Here is a 14,918-nt window from a genome sequence, read left to right on the forward strand (position 1 = left end):
CGGTTTCTGATATGGGGTGTGAAGCATCTCTACTTCTACTTCAGCACTTTTGCGGCCACTGCATGATTGTTATCATTTCATTTAGTATTTAGTAGAAACCAAAAGGTATGGATAGTACAAGTAAGTAAGAAAATGTGATGTTTATGGCCAAGTACGTAATTATACACAGAAGTGTTGTCACATGCTTCTCCCCCCCCCACCCCCACCCACGCCCTACCCCCTGTGTGGCATAGTTTCCGACCGTCTTTGAACGCCCCAAAGTGCAAACCTGCGAGAGAAGCGGCGATTGCAGACGGCCATCTTAGAGCTGCTGTCAACACCGCGGATTCATCTCCTGCTTTTTCTTTTCTTTTCCTTTTCTCGTTAGATAAGCCCTCCGCCGACAGAAGTAGAACGAGAACAGGAAGAAAAGAGGGGGGAAAAGGCGTGTGTGTTGAAGTTTGTCGCGGCTGAACTCGAAGTCGGGATGCGGTTCCGAAGGAATAAACTCTTTGCATCCGCCGTCGGACTGGTCCTGTCGTTGGTGTGCGCGCTGGATGCGGCTAAAGGTAACTCAGCTGTCATTTCTATTCCGTAATGCTGTTTGTTCCGCTTGGACACGTCGTTGAGGTTTTTCTGACTGTGGTGATAACCGACTGTTCTTTGGAGTCGCCTGGCTACTTCCTCGCCGGCGAAGGCTGACGCACTGAGGGATGCGTGCGGAGGAACCTGTTCGGGGCTGGTCAGCCGCCCGAGTCGCAGCAAGTGCAAACAGCGATGCTCGGCTCCAACGCACTCGGACACGGCTCTTTCTTCGCCCACGAAACAAAAAAACAAAAACAACACTTCTGTCCAGTATTGCGTTTCCACACGTCTCGGGCCGAATTGTCTTGTTTTTAATATTAATTCAGGCAACAAAACGACCCATTGGTATTCGTCTATTTTTAGCGTTCGACTGCACCGCGTCGTATTTGAGTTGCTTTAAATAAATAATGACCTCGCACCCCCCCCTTCTGATACCTTATATTTGGCTACCGGTTTGAGTACATTTAAACATTATGGAGAGACGCGCGTTAAATGGAGAATTCGTGGCTCGTTTTGAGGTTTGAACTAAATAAAAGCGTCCATATTCAGTGGTGCCATTAGCAGGCCTCGTGCAGGCTACGCATTGCAGATTTATCCTGTGGATTTTAAACACGCGTGGGATCAGTGAAGACAAAAACAATTGGTTCTGGTCGTAGTGGCGTGAGAATTCCCTAAACAAGACACAAGCTCGTTTCAGGGTGGAGGTGCTCCCAGGTCTGTGTTTGCTGCAGGCGGTGCACCTCCCTCCCACTGTCCCACGGCTCAGACACGATCACCCTGTTTGTGTTTCACGGTGGAACTCAACACACCCAGCGAGTTTTGGCCATCGCTGCACATCAGCGTGTCGCTGAGGCGAAAAGGTTGTTGTTCTCCTTGGGGTGAAGACGAGGAAAAACTAGAATGTCAAATAGTAAGGCCAAACCGATGCTGTGTTGGTTTTGCACCGTAATGTACACCCTTCACGAGCCCCCTTTACACAGCCTGTTCATGCTGGGCTTGATACACTTTTTTTCTCTCTCTCAGTATAAACAGCACGGGGAATGAATAGGGGGCTAAGTTGTTACAATATACCGCCTTCAGAGGTGGAATTTCAACTACAGTACACAGTCTATTCACAGTCTTTGTGCTATTTCTGAAACACCCAAAGATGCCACCAAAGCCCATTTTTTAAAAAGGAAAGTAGTACGGTGTCAAGGAAGTAGGTTGAAGTGATACATCTCGACTGAGAGATGTATCACTTCAACCTTTTATTGGATATCACAAAAATGTCTCATATAACACATCTTATACATGCACACAATCAAATATTGTTCAACAACACAAAACACAAACTCTTAATTGAACATGGGATAAATTACACTCAAATTATAAAATTTATCCATTTATTATTATCCATCCATTTTCTTTACCGCTTATCCTCACAAGGGTGACGGGGTACACCCTGAACTGGTCGCCAGCCAATCGCAGGGCACATAGAAACAAACAATCATGTCCACTCACATTCACACCTACGGGCAATTTAGAGTCGTCAATCCACCTACCATGCATGTTTTTTTGGGGGGGATGTGGGAGGAAACCGGAGTGCCTGGAGAAAACCCACCCAGGCACGGGGAGAACATGAAAACTCCACACAGGGATTTGAACCCCAGTCCCCAGAACCGTGAGGCAGATGTGCTAGCCAGTCGGCAGACGTGCTAGCCAGTCGGCCACCGTGCCGGCTGTTTATTATTATTATTATCGTTATTATTATTAATTAGAATAATAATAATGAAAATGTGGTTCATGTTGAGTCATTATTATGTACAACACTGTGTTACAGCTTTGTTTGTTATATTTTGTAAAGTGCTCTATAAATAAAGTTGAGGTGCGTTGTGTTCTGTTCTTGACACACTGCCCAGCAGGTATACAGTATGTGCTGCTTCTGTTGTACTCCTAGGGAGCAGTGTGGTGCACGCATACAGATAACATATGATGACATTGATGAAACTTAGACACACGAAGAACGTTGCGGCAGGGCTCCAGTTTTATAACTATTTTTTTCGCCGAGTAGAAAGAATATATGACTGCAAGTATTTTTCTGTCATCTGTCTTTATATGTTGCTGCGCACTTTGTGTTCAAATATTTGTTATTTAAAGGTTTAGGCTGTGACATTGATGCTATTCGTTAGCCTGTCTGTGGCGTTTTGCTTTGTGTGTTAGCATTAAGCTAGTGCTAGTAAGTAAATGTAGACTTTGCCGGAGAAGGATACAAACACTACTACAATAACAGTAACAATGTCATTGATAAAAATGTCCACGGTTTTCATGTGTGCAGGGTCCAAAATGCCACTGTAAGGTAAACAAACCAAACAACAACCAAAAACAATCCATTATCGGTTTTCATAAAAAAAAAAAAAAAAAAACGGTCTTTATGGATGTTTACACCCAAGCCAGGGCAGTCTTTGTGAGCTGCATCTGCTGGCTTCCCCGCACTTATCAGCCAAGGTGTAGTGTGAAATCACCATCTGGGTGAAGGCTTATGTTGTATCAGCCCAGCTTTATGTTCTATCAGCATGCTGTTGCTTCTGAATCTGTTGCTCTAGGCTCCAGCTCCTGTTTATCACCCCAGAAGCACACTCGGGTTGACCTCCATTATGTTCAGGTCTTGGCTAGTAATGATTTGCTCCTTATTTACCTGCTGAAATGTTTGTCACTGACATTGCAATGTGCACTTTTTTTAACATCCCGTGGGAGAGCACAACAGTTTTATCAGAATCAGAGTCATCTTTATTTGCCAAGTATGTCCAAAAAAACACACAAGGAATTTGTCTCCGGTAGTTGGAGCCGCTCTAGTACGACAACAGACAGTCAATTGACAGAGAACACTTTTGTGACATAAAGACATTGACAAAAAGAAAAAAACAGTCACTGAGCATAAAGGGTTGCTAGTTGTTTGGTAATGCCGGTAGATAATTATTTTTTGTTTGTTTTTTTGACAATTGTGCATAAGATGCAGAGTCCTCTAGCACTTAGAGCAGTTCGAATGACTAATATTGCAATAGTCCGATGCAATGACCATTGTGCAAAGGGCGCCGAGACTTCAAGGAGTGTATGCGGTTTAAAGTGACGAGTAGCGCGATAATCTGGGCCAATGTTGATTATGAAAATGTTGCAGATACTCCTCAATCTGTGGGCAAATGGAGCAGATGCTACTCTGGCATGAGTGCCCAGTATTGGTCAACAACAGATATGCAAATAGTGCAGCGTGGCGAGACTACTACAGTGTGTGAACGAGTAATATATAATTGGCCCCACAGAAATGTGACAACAAACACAAGTCAAAAAATTTCCAGCATGTTGTAATGGAATTGTAGGTTAGGTGTTTTCAAAGTTGATCACAAGAGGAAAGAAGCTGTTGGAATGTCTGCTAGTTCTAGTTTGCATTGATCGGTAGCGGTCTCGAGGGTTGACACAAGGCAGGTGGACAGCGTGAGGGGCAGCTGTGGCGAAGGATTCCTCCTGAAGTCCCGGATCATCTCTACAGTCTTGAGCGTGTTCAGCTCCAGATTGTGTCGGCCGCACCACAGCTCCAGCCGCTCCACAGACTCGTCACAGTCTTTGATGAGGCCGATGACGGTGTCATCTGCAAACTTTAGGAGTTTGACAGCCGGGTGCGTTGTGGTGCAGTCGTTCGTGTAGAGAGAGAAGAGCAGCGGAGAGAGGACACAACCTTGGGGCGCCCCAGTGCTGATGCTGCGTGTGAATGAGGTGGTCTCTCCCAGCCTCACCTGCTGTGTCCTGCCCGTCAGGAAGCTGTAAATCCACTGGCAGATGGCAGGTGTGACGCTGAGCTGGAGAAGCTTGGATGAAACGAGATCAGGCATGATGGTGTTGAACGCTGAGCTAAAGTCCACGAACAGGATCCTCGCGTAGGTCCCTGCACTGTCGAGGTGTTCTAGGATGAAGTGCAGTCCCATGCTGACTGCATCATCCGCAGACCTGTTCGCTCTATAGGCAAACTGCAGGGGGTCCAGCAGGGGACCTGTGACGCTTTTAAGGTGGTCCAGCACGAGATGTTCAAAGGACTTCATAACCACAGATGTCAAGGCAACAGGTCTGTAGTCATTTAGACCCGAGATTGAAGGTTTCTTGGGGACTGGAATGATGGTGGAGCGTTTGAAACAGGATGGTACTTCGCACAATTCCAGAGATCTATTGAAGATCTGAGTGAAGACTGGCGAGAGCTGGCCCGCGCAGACTTTGAGGTAGGATGGGGACACATGGTCTGGGCCTGCCGCTTTGTTAATCTTTTGTTGTTTGAAGATGCATCTCACATCCTGTTCGTGGATGGTAAATGCAGAAGTCAGATGTGTGATTGTGGTCGGTGCTGTGGCCGGGTGGGTGTGGGGTGTGAAAGTGTCCTTTTCAAAAAATTGCAGTCGAAGGTATTCAAGTCATTGGCTAGTGTGCTATTGTTCCCAGCTTGGGGGGATCGTCACTTGTAATTAGTCAGCGATTAGAATGCCTGCCAGACTGATTTAGAGTCGTTAGCGCTAAAATGTTTTTCCAACTTTGCCGCATAGTTCCTCTTTGCAACGTTAATTTCTTTAGTCAGCTGGTTTCTAGCGCGATTATACAGGGCCTTATCGACAGTAGTGGAAGGAATTTTTCACCACCTCTCACTCAATTTAAATCATTTACTGCTTAACGTGATTCCTCATGTAATGTATGCCATGTTCTAGCAATATTTTACTTTTGTTTCACATAACTTGCCCAAGTTACCCGCTTGCTGACTCACACTACAGTCAGCACTCTTTGTGTGCCACAATCAACACTTCCGCACTTATGAATGACACTTTTTTGGTTCCTCCACCATTTACTTTCTTTAATAATTGATGACTGAAATTTATGAAGCCATTCCGAATTGTTTACATCTGCATTGCGATGCATTAAATAATCTTTTTTTTCCACCACCCCTCTTTATCAGAACCAGAAAGTGTCTGCTTTTAAAAGCTGATCATGTGATGAGACTTGTTGCTCCAAATGTTTTTGATTAAGGCAACCTCCCCAACTGTAAACATAGGGTTGAGCATCGTTTGAATTTGAGCGATTACACTCCCGATTACAGTTCCTCATTTTGATTCTGATTCCAAACGATTCTCAATTCCGATTCTTTTAGGGGGCTGGGTCAAAAATGTTTGCATGGTTTAAATAAAGGGTGTCCAAATTATGAACATCAATTGTCTTAGCAGCCTGTATTATAGACTAAAATGAACATTTGACTCTGCGTTCTTTATAACCAGTATTAATATTAAACTTATGAACTAAAAGGCAATGTATGTGGAACTAACCCAATTGACTTAATATTCATAAATTAATGTTTCAGCTAAAAGTTAAACATAGCATTGCTAAAATTTTTATTTGGGACTGTTTTATCACATCAAATGGTTTATATGTGCAAGTTTTAACTTAACTTCCTGTTTTAAGCTTGTAGACTTTTATTTTGAAGGTTACGCACCGGATCTCAGCATTTTGGCATGAAAAATAACTTCACGCGACACCTGTGTTTTTTTTATGCTTCTTTTACTGAATGGAACCAAAGGTTATAAAACGTTGATTCCTTTCCCTACCCACCGATGAGGCACAAGGTTAGTGTTTGTGATACTGTGAGACAGCTTATTCTTCTTTTCCTTTCGGATTGTCCCTATAGGGGTTGCCACAGCGCGTCATCCTTTTCCATTTAAGCCTATCTCCGGCATCCGCCTCGAACAGGAACTGCCCTGATGTCTTCCCTCGCGATATCCATCAACCTTCTCTTTGGTCTTCCTCTAGCTCTCTTGGCTGGCAGCTCCATCCTCATCATCCTTCTACCAATACATTCACTATTTCTCCTCTGGACGTGTCCAAACCAACGAAGTCTGCTCTCTCTAACTTTTTCTCTAAAACATCGAACCTTGGCTGTCGCTCTGATGAGCTCATTTCTAATTTTATCCAACCTGGTCACTCCGAAAGCAAACCTCAACATCTCCATTTCCGCCACCTCCAGCTGTGAATTTTGTCCCAATTCAATGTGATTATAAAGTTGCAATGATGAAGTTTTAGCTCAATGTTAAGCTTTTTTTTCAGTCATCGGCTCTTACGTTGGTTTGAAGACTAAAATAAACATTAAAAACCATGAGTGCAAAAGTGCAACCAACCATTTACTTTGTCAGCTGCCTCAATGTTGGCATAGACGTATTTTATTGTTTCACTCACCCAATTGACTGAGAGTTGACTTCACTGACGCTCTGCACGGTGTAGGCTGAGGCTCGGAGCGCGTCAGATGCTACACATCGTGAAAGCCTCCTTTGCACAATATAATCTTATTCCAAGTGTTGCACTGAGGCGACTGGTCATTAATTTTAACAAAGTTGAGACACATTTTTGTTCGCTGCCGCAACCGTTGGGCACGAGAATGTCTTTGTGCGTGTTCTTCTTCGTTGGTTTTCGCTCCTTCTGCGTTGGTTTTCGCCACTTCTTCAGAGTTGGTGGACTTTAGGCATCAAAACTGGGAACCGAAATGTTTTAATTTGAATGATTCCGGGAGAACTGGAACGTTAGTCCCGGTTCCAATCGATTCTCGATGCCCAACCCTATGTAAACATTAACATTTTAGGTATAATAGCTTTAGAGTTTACCTTCTTTGGTGTCTAGATCTCATCTGTCTATTCAAGTTCTGCCGTGTGGAAAAGAGTCCGTCACTATTCCTGCCTTGGTCGACACAAAGCAGCTGTGACAAACAACGCATAAAGCGCTCTCCCAGCCACTTTAACTGGAGGAGGCTTTCATTGATCTGCTGAAGATTGCCCATGAGTCCGTTTTACAGCATTGTGCAAGGTCACTAAATTAATTGCATGGTCATCTGGCAGGTTTCTCCTCATTCACATCTTTACAGCACATTGAAATTATAACAAAGTATATTTGGTATGGGCTGTTTCTGTCCTGTTTTAGGCTGTAAAGGTGGCATGTGTAGTTATGCTGCATTTAAAGGCAAATAGAAACAATGTGACAATGTGGCAGCTGATGTTGAACTGTTGTTCTCAGTGGTGCTGGTGAGAGGGGCACTGTGTGCCTTCTTCATTCAGTGTAATAGTAGCATCATTACATTTCAAGAATGCCAATGCCATGTAGACCTTTATTTTTACAAATTATTAACCGATTGAAAGTTTTGAAAATCAATTCGATGAACTCTCTTCAACTGTAATAGAAGTGTTTTATAACTCTACCTCTTCATGATGCCGTTGAAGCCTTACAGCATTATGTCGCTCCAAGATTTAGTCTGTATGTTTTTTACAAAAACAAGTAAAAACATTTCCATTAGTTATATTTAAGTAGGCCAGTTTTGTTAAAAATTGATAGCTGTAATGGTTCGTTACAGAAAGAAGTCTCTTAGACCTTTGAGACAAAGTTTGGTAAGATGACATAAATGACAAAAGTATTGATACTTTCTCTCCAAAGGTATTGATACTTTCTCTCTCCCCGGTCCAGTATGCAGCTGTCTCAGGCCGCCCCCTACGTATAGACGCTGGTGCGCTCTGGTCAGTAAAAAATTCTAAGTCACAGAAAGATTTCGCCCGCCAAAAATGGCCCAAAAGTGCATTTTCAGTTGCGGACTGAAATATTTTTATCACCGAAACATTCCGTCCAAGATAAGATGTGGTGGTGACGCAAGGAAAAACCTCGATCGGCACGCACCTGAATGGATAACGAGCACAAATTAGCCTCAAGTTGATAGTCGAAGCTATCCATCCATCCATCCATCCATCCATTTTCTGAGCCGCTTCTCCTCACTTGGGTCGCGGGAGTGCTGGAGCTTATCCCAGCTATCGTCGGGCAGGAGGCGGGGTTCACCCTGAACTGGTTGCCAGCTAACGAAGCTAATGCCGCTAGCCTGAAAAGATTCATACCAGTGGCAGCAAGACCACAGAATGGCGGAGAGGAATAAGGGCAGCGACACAAAGTGAAGCTTCATTGCCAGATTATTATGTCCAAAAATGTGCGGACAACAACTGTACGCTAATGAGAACTTTTTTCATCATAGAAGTAAGACAGCGCACACCAAAACACCATGACACTTTGCGGCACTGTCGTAACACTTGACGGAATACGGCATACGACCGGCGTGTGTAAATCATAGGTCATCCCATGACAGTAAACAGCACTAAAAAGTTTGGAGAACGCTGCCTTTATATTCATTCATTCATCTTCCAATCCGCTTATCCTCACTTGGATTGCGGGCATGCTGGAGCTTATCCTAGCTATCTTCGGGCGAGAGGCGGGGTACACCCTGAACTGGTCGGCAGCCAATCGCAGGGCACATATAAACAAACAACCATTCGCACTCACATTCCCACCTACGGGCAAATTTGAGTCTTCAATTAACCTTCCCTGCATGTTACTGTGATGTGGGAGGAAACCAGAGCCTGCCTTTATATATTCAAAAATATATATGTATACATTATTTGTTTATGTATATATTTAATTCAAGGATAGTACCTTTGGATTCATCATCTCATTTTCAAGGGGCTCCTTTCAACACATACATATAATCACTAATATACGCAATAATTATTAACTCAAAATAATAATACAAGCTCTAATCATACACACATGTGCGTGTACAATACAGTATGTTATAATGCCTTGTTTTCAGTGAAGTCAGTACACAGTCACTGCCATGAATGCAACTGTACTAATAATTTCTTAAAGGCGCTTAAATAAATAATACAGTATAAAGACGCTAATGACGAAATAATCACTAAAATTTAACATATGGTATCATGAATAGACGGGGCCGTTACAGGTTCTGACGGCCAACTTTGGGCAACCACCTAAAAAGGCTTAGTGTCGGACCCTGACATTCTAATCAATGACAGCACGATATATTAGCGTTGTTGTTTTTTTAAGCTTTTTTAATGCGCAATTGAACATGGTAATTAGGATGTGTTGTGTTGACGTTGGTTTGCAACAGTATATAATAGCAATATAAGGTATAGTACCAACTTTATTCGGTAGTAACTGAAGCAAGGTGGCTTTTTTTTTTTTTAAACCGAAAAGTAGTGGTTTTCGAGCCCAAAGGTAACGTTATGTAGTATTCTCTATATCACAGCAAAGATAGGCTCTCACGTTGTTTGATTTGTCTTTCTGTCGTTTTGCTGTGTGAATCGCAGCAATATCCTGCCTTTTCTGGGTTCTGTGTGAAAAGCAAAGGTGATTGCCTGGGATCTCCATGAGAGAGGCTGGACTGTATATAGATTCTGATTCTGTTTGATGTTGGAGGAACATGTTGCCATTTTTGAGATGGTAGCAAGTCAAAAATGACAATGTCCGTCATTATAACCATGTACGTTTTCATTAATGGGATTCAATTTCAGTGTCAGTGATTTCTCCCATATATTTTCCAGTATTACCAGATTGTCAGTCAACTAACAGAGATATAAATAAGACATTTTTGCCACTCCTGGCCCAGGGTAAATCACAAATGCTGAGAAACCAACTGTATATTATCTGGAAGCAGTTCTGGGAAAATAAATGAGAACAGTAGGTTCTTTTTATTCTATATTAATTCATTCATTCACCTTCCATTCTGCTTAACGTCACTCGGGTTGCGGGCGTGCTGCAGCCTAGCCCAGCTATCTTCGGGTGAGAGACGGGGTACACCCTGAACTGGTCGCCAGCCAATCGCAGTTATTATATATTATTTTGGTAATTATATAAAATGCCATCAAAAGAGTAATTTAAAAACAGATATTCACCATTACCAAATATCTTGTGTCTGTATTACCCTGATTAACTTTACTTGGCCTCCCAGAGGAGCTCTGTTTTTACAAGCTAACTGATTTTTTTTTTAGGGTTTCCCGTCAAACAAAGAACATTTTTGGGGGGGGGGGGGGGGGGGGGGGGCAGGACTTGTGCATCTGGATTTCTCCATCGCATATCACAATGTACCCTCTGTTCAAAGGACCACAACTCAAGTCCTTCAAGAATGTGTACATGATATAATCCCCAGAAGGCGCCTAACTTTGGTAAATCACCCCAGAGTTTCAGAAGAGATCGTTCATGTCAAGACTGGTGACTTTGCTCACATTGGTGCCTTCACAGGCTGAATGGAGTCAACGAACCGTCAAGAATGGGTCGTTGAGTTGTGAATATTAAATCAGCGTCAGATGACTCGGAGGTTGTTGTGCGTGTCCCTGTGGAAGCTTTTAAATTTATATGAGGCCTTTTGGTGAGTTGAATGTAGTAGATTTTGGGTGGGAAAATGCATGACAGAGGATAAGTTGCTTCTGTGTGAAGGTATAAAAAATGTTCATGAAAGATCAGTATTTAATTGGGATATCTCAACTCTGATGGGAGTTAGATATCCATACAAAATAATTAACGATTTTAAAAAAATGCTTTCATGTGATAGCATGTCCTCATTGAGCTATTATCGGGAAAAAGGTAAGAGAACATTTTACCTGCTCGGGCAGGTCGGTTACACCCGGCAGCTCTCGACATCTCACTTCTTCCCTCTCACTCTCAGTGGCCCTTTTGTGGCAGTCACACAGAGACGCGACTGAGTTGCATTTAAGGCTCAGCATCTCCCAGACCCCAACCAAGCCTGCCCCCCTACTCAGAGGCGGTCCGTGGCCGCAGTGGGTGTACTTTGTGTCGGATGCTCGTAATTGCGTAGAGGACAAACAAATGCTGTTGCCTGGCGAACTGAGAGGCACCCCAATGTAGAGATCCTTGAGGTCTTGAGGTTCCAGGCTGTGAAAGTCCGACTTGAACAGTTCCCGATCTGTTTTGGAGGCGGCTCGCATCAACAAGCTCAGGAGGCTGTAAGGGGAGATGGACAAATAGAAAAGTGTGCTCACTGTTTCAGACCGTGAGCAGATTGTTGTTCATGATTCCTGCGCTGTAGAATTAAGAGAGCCACTTGAGCACAAATTGAAGCCATTAATGCAGAGATGGATGCGTCATACCTGCACCTATGGCGAGGATGTTCGTTTAAGGCTTGCTTGAGGTATGTTCACATACTTTTAATAGGATACGGCTCACAAGCAGGCAATAAAATGTTATGTAGCCTAGCAAGCTAGTGGTAGCACGAACGGTTGGACATAAACATGTCGTCGTTCTGTCGAATCATGCTCTAAAGTTTCATTTAATTAAAAATAAAGTAATTTAATTACAGTAAGTTAGCACCCATTATTTCTGTCATATATAATGTTGGTTTGACCTGAGTGATTAGAATTCACGATCTGACTAGAGCAGTGATTTCCAATCTTTATGGAGACAAGGAACATATTTTACAATTGAAAGATCTCACGGCACACCAACAAACAAAAATATCACAAAAAGTGGATACATTAATTACTGTATGTACTTCCTGCCATCTAATAGATGAGGATTCATTTGTTCTGTCTGTCACTATGCCTCACTGGCATAAATAGAGGAACAAAGATACATTATTTATTGTAAATATAATTTTTTGAGCAATTAAGTACACAAGTATATACAGCAAATGAACAGGTCATTTAAATAGACACATTCCTCCATCTTGTGATCGGTTATCGTTTTTTAAAATCCTGATCGTGTAAAGCTCATTGATTTTGTTTTGTTTGTTTTAGTTAATCTTTTTTTCTTGTCTAATTAAAAATCCAAGATACTGCTGTATATTAATATTTCCGATTTATTATTATTATTATTATTATTATTATTATATTATTGTGGGGGCACAATTTCTGAGGACCGGGGTTCAAATCCCAGCCTCGCCTGTGTGGAGTTTGCATGTTCTCCCATGCCTACGTGGGTTTTCTCCGCTTACTCCGCTTTCACTCCCGCTCCCACATCCCAAAAGTATGTGTGGTAGGTTAATTGAAGACTCTAAATTGCCCGTTGGTGTGAATGTGAGTTGTTTGTTTATATGTGCCCTGCGATTGGCTGGTGACCAGTTCAGGGTCTACCCCGCCTCTCGCCCGAAGATAGCTGGGAGAGGCTCCAGTACAGCCGTGACCATAGTGAGGATAAGCGGTACAGAAAATTGATGGCTGGATGGATATTATTGTATTATTATAGTACTATATTTATCTTCTATAGGATTAAAATGAAGTAAAGATAAGGGTAGGAGTAAATACGTTTTACTTCTTCTTACTCCTTATTGAATATGTATAATTTAACTTTCATTTTGTTGTTCAAATCTTGTATGTTTTGTTGTTTTTCTCATGTTCGAAATAAAGAATTCAATCAAAATCAATCTATCAGCATCAATGTCAATGTGTTATAATTCCAACGGATATTTGACCACAAACACAGCGCAGTAACACATGTAGACAAATAATATAACAATACTCCCAAGGCATATAATCTTTATCCTCTTTGAGAAACAACTAATATTACTGCACCTTACTAAGCAGTTGTGATCCACCGTCTTCCTTTTCCATGTACACATATTGTACTGCCCTCTGGTGGCCCAGGCACACACACCATAAGGCGCTGAAAATGAATTAAAGCATGAAATCATTAGTTATATTTCATTATGTTATTACTGTATGTTTTTATAACATATAATACTGTGTTTTCTAGTTTAAAAAAAATGTTACAAACATAGTTCTTGCTTTATTGGGTGCTGCAACGGATTAATGGCATTTCCATTCATATCAAAGGGGTAAGAATATTTGCGATATGAGTGTTTTGAGTTAGGAGCATGGTCATGAAACAAATTAAACTCATAAATTAATCCCCCAATGCTAGGAAGGAATTTTGAAAAGTGCGTAGACCTGCCAATATGGAGAATGTTATTGGTAGAATAGGATAGTGTATGAAAAATAATGAACTGTAATTTTTTGTTTTTGTTTTTGCACGGTGACCGACTGGTTAGAGCGTCAGCCTCACAGTTCTGAAGACCGGGGTTCAATCCCCGGCCCCGCCTGTGTGGAGTTTGCATGTTCTCCCCGTGCCTCCGTGGGTTTTCTCCGGGCACTCCGGTTTCCTCCCACATCCCAAAAACATGCATTAATTGGAGACTCTAAATTGCCCGTAGGTGTGACTGTGAGTGCGAATGGTTGTTTGGTTGTATGTGCCCTGCGATTGGCTGGCAACCAGTTCAGGGTGTACCCCTTCTCCTGCCCGATGATAGCTGGGATAGGCTCCAGCACGACCGCGACCCTAGTGAGGAGAAGCGGTTCAGAAAATGGATGGATGGATGGATGTTTTTGCCCCCACAAATTAGTAATATGCTTCCCATGTAAGGAATACGTTGAAAACAAACACCTCTTTCAGCATTGCTCAATAGCACAGCGTTTTTACTGTAGTGGCAGAGGTGGTTGAGCTCCATCTATGTAGCAGAGCTTTTCACTGCCATGCGACACAGACATGACTCTTGCGTGCGCCATCATTGCACAACATCCTCTCAGAGGGTCCCAAGCATTATCTGATAATGACTGCCTGATCATCTGCTGCAGTCATGATGCTGCAATGTGGACAGCTGCTCGAGTAGTTCTCAGGCTTCCCCTCGGTTACCAGGAGCATGTGAGCAGTCTGGCAGCGGTATATTTGGTTTAGTCTGTGGCACTAGTGAGTGTCATCCAGTGGCAGGACATCCAGTGCTCTTTAAGTGTTATAAAGAGACTGGTCTCAGGTTTACCACAGCCTATTGTGGGTCTAATGGTCTTTCACAAAGTATTTCATCATGGTTATTGGGTCAAACTCTTCAATTAGGCCTCCTTAAAAAGAGCTAAACAACCATAAATGAACATTGTCTTTGTGTTTCTAAGGTTGCCTGTTGTGTGTGGGGCAGTGGCATTGATGGTGTCAATGTTGCTTTTGTAGTTTTATAATGCTTTATTCTACACGAAGTGTTTTTATTTTAAGAGAAACTGTCACACATGTTGCCTTTGTGTTTGGTTAGCACAGGTGTTAACTCTGTGGGAAATACAGTGGAACCTTATAGGTGGAACATCGTTTCCAGAACCTGTAATTTTTTTGTTTTTTGTTTTGTTTGTCTGTGTTAAACGGAATGTAAATAGAAATAAAGAGTTGCAGTGTCCAATTGTCACTATAATAAAACCTAAACTAACTGTAGAGGCAATGTAACCATAGGAAAATTCTTACCGGTCATGTAAGAGGTTAATCACTGTATGACGCAGCTATATAAAATAAAAATCCAATCAAACTATCCAGGTTTTGAAAATTTACCTATGTCAATAATGCTAAAAAGAACTGATTTTGCAATGTACTTTGCATTCTTTTATTATTGATGATGACTTATTGGCACGTGTGTAGCTACCACTGTATAACAGCCTATTTCCAGTGTATGGTCATTACAAAAGCACACTTCTGTAGGTAGTCCTTTT

The 14,918-nt window shown here is 42.3% G+C and overlaps 1 protein-coding gene across 4 annotated transcripts in view; it reads left to right on the forward strand.

Moving 5' to 3' along the window:
• Positions 1 to 268: 268 nt before the first annotated feature.
• clstn1 (calsyntenin 1) overlaps positions 269 to 14,918 on the forward strand; it is a 50,361-nt gene continuing 35,711 nt past the window's right edge. For all 4 annotated transcript variants that reach the window (XM_061681144.1, XM_061681163.1, XM_061681154.1 and 1 more), the window contains exon 1: positions 269 to 548. In XM_061681144.1, coding sequence (XP_061537128.1) covers positions 467 to 548 — 82 coding nt within the window. In that variant the 5' untranslated portion in view covers positions 269 to 466. The remainder of the gene's footprint in view (positions 549 to 14,918) is intronic.

The sequence above is a fragment of the Phycodurus eques genome, chromosome 1 (genome assembly GCF_024500275.1).
Source record: "Phycodurus eques isolate BA_2022a chromosome 1, UOR_Pequ_1.1, whole genome shotgun sequence".
In the NCBI taxonomy this organism is placed as follows: Eukaryota; Metazoa; Chordata; class Actinopteri; order Syngnathiformes; family Syngnathidae; genus Phycodurus; species Phycodurus eques.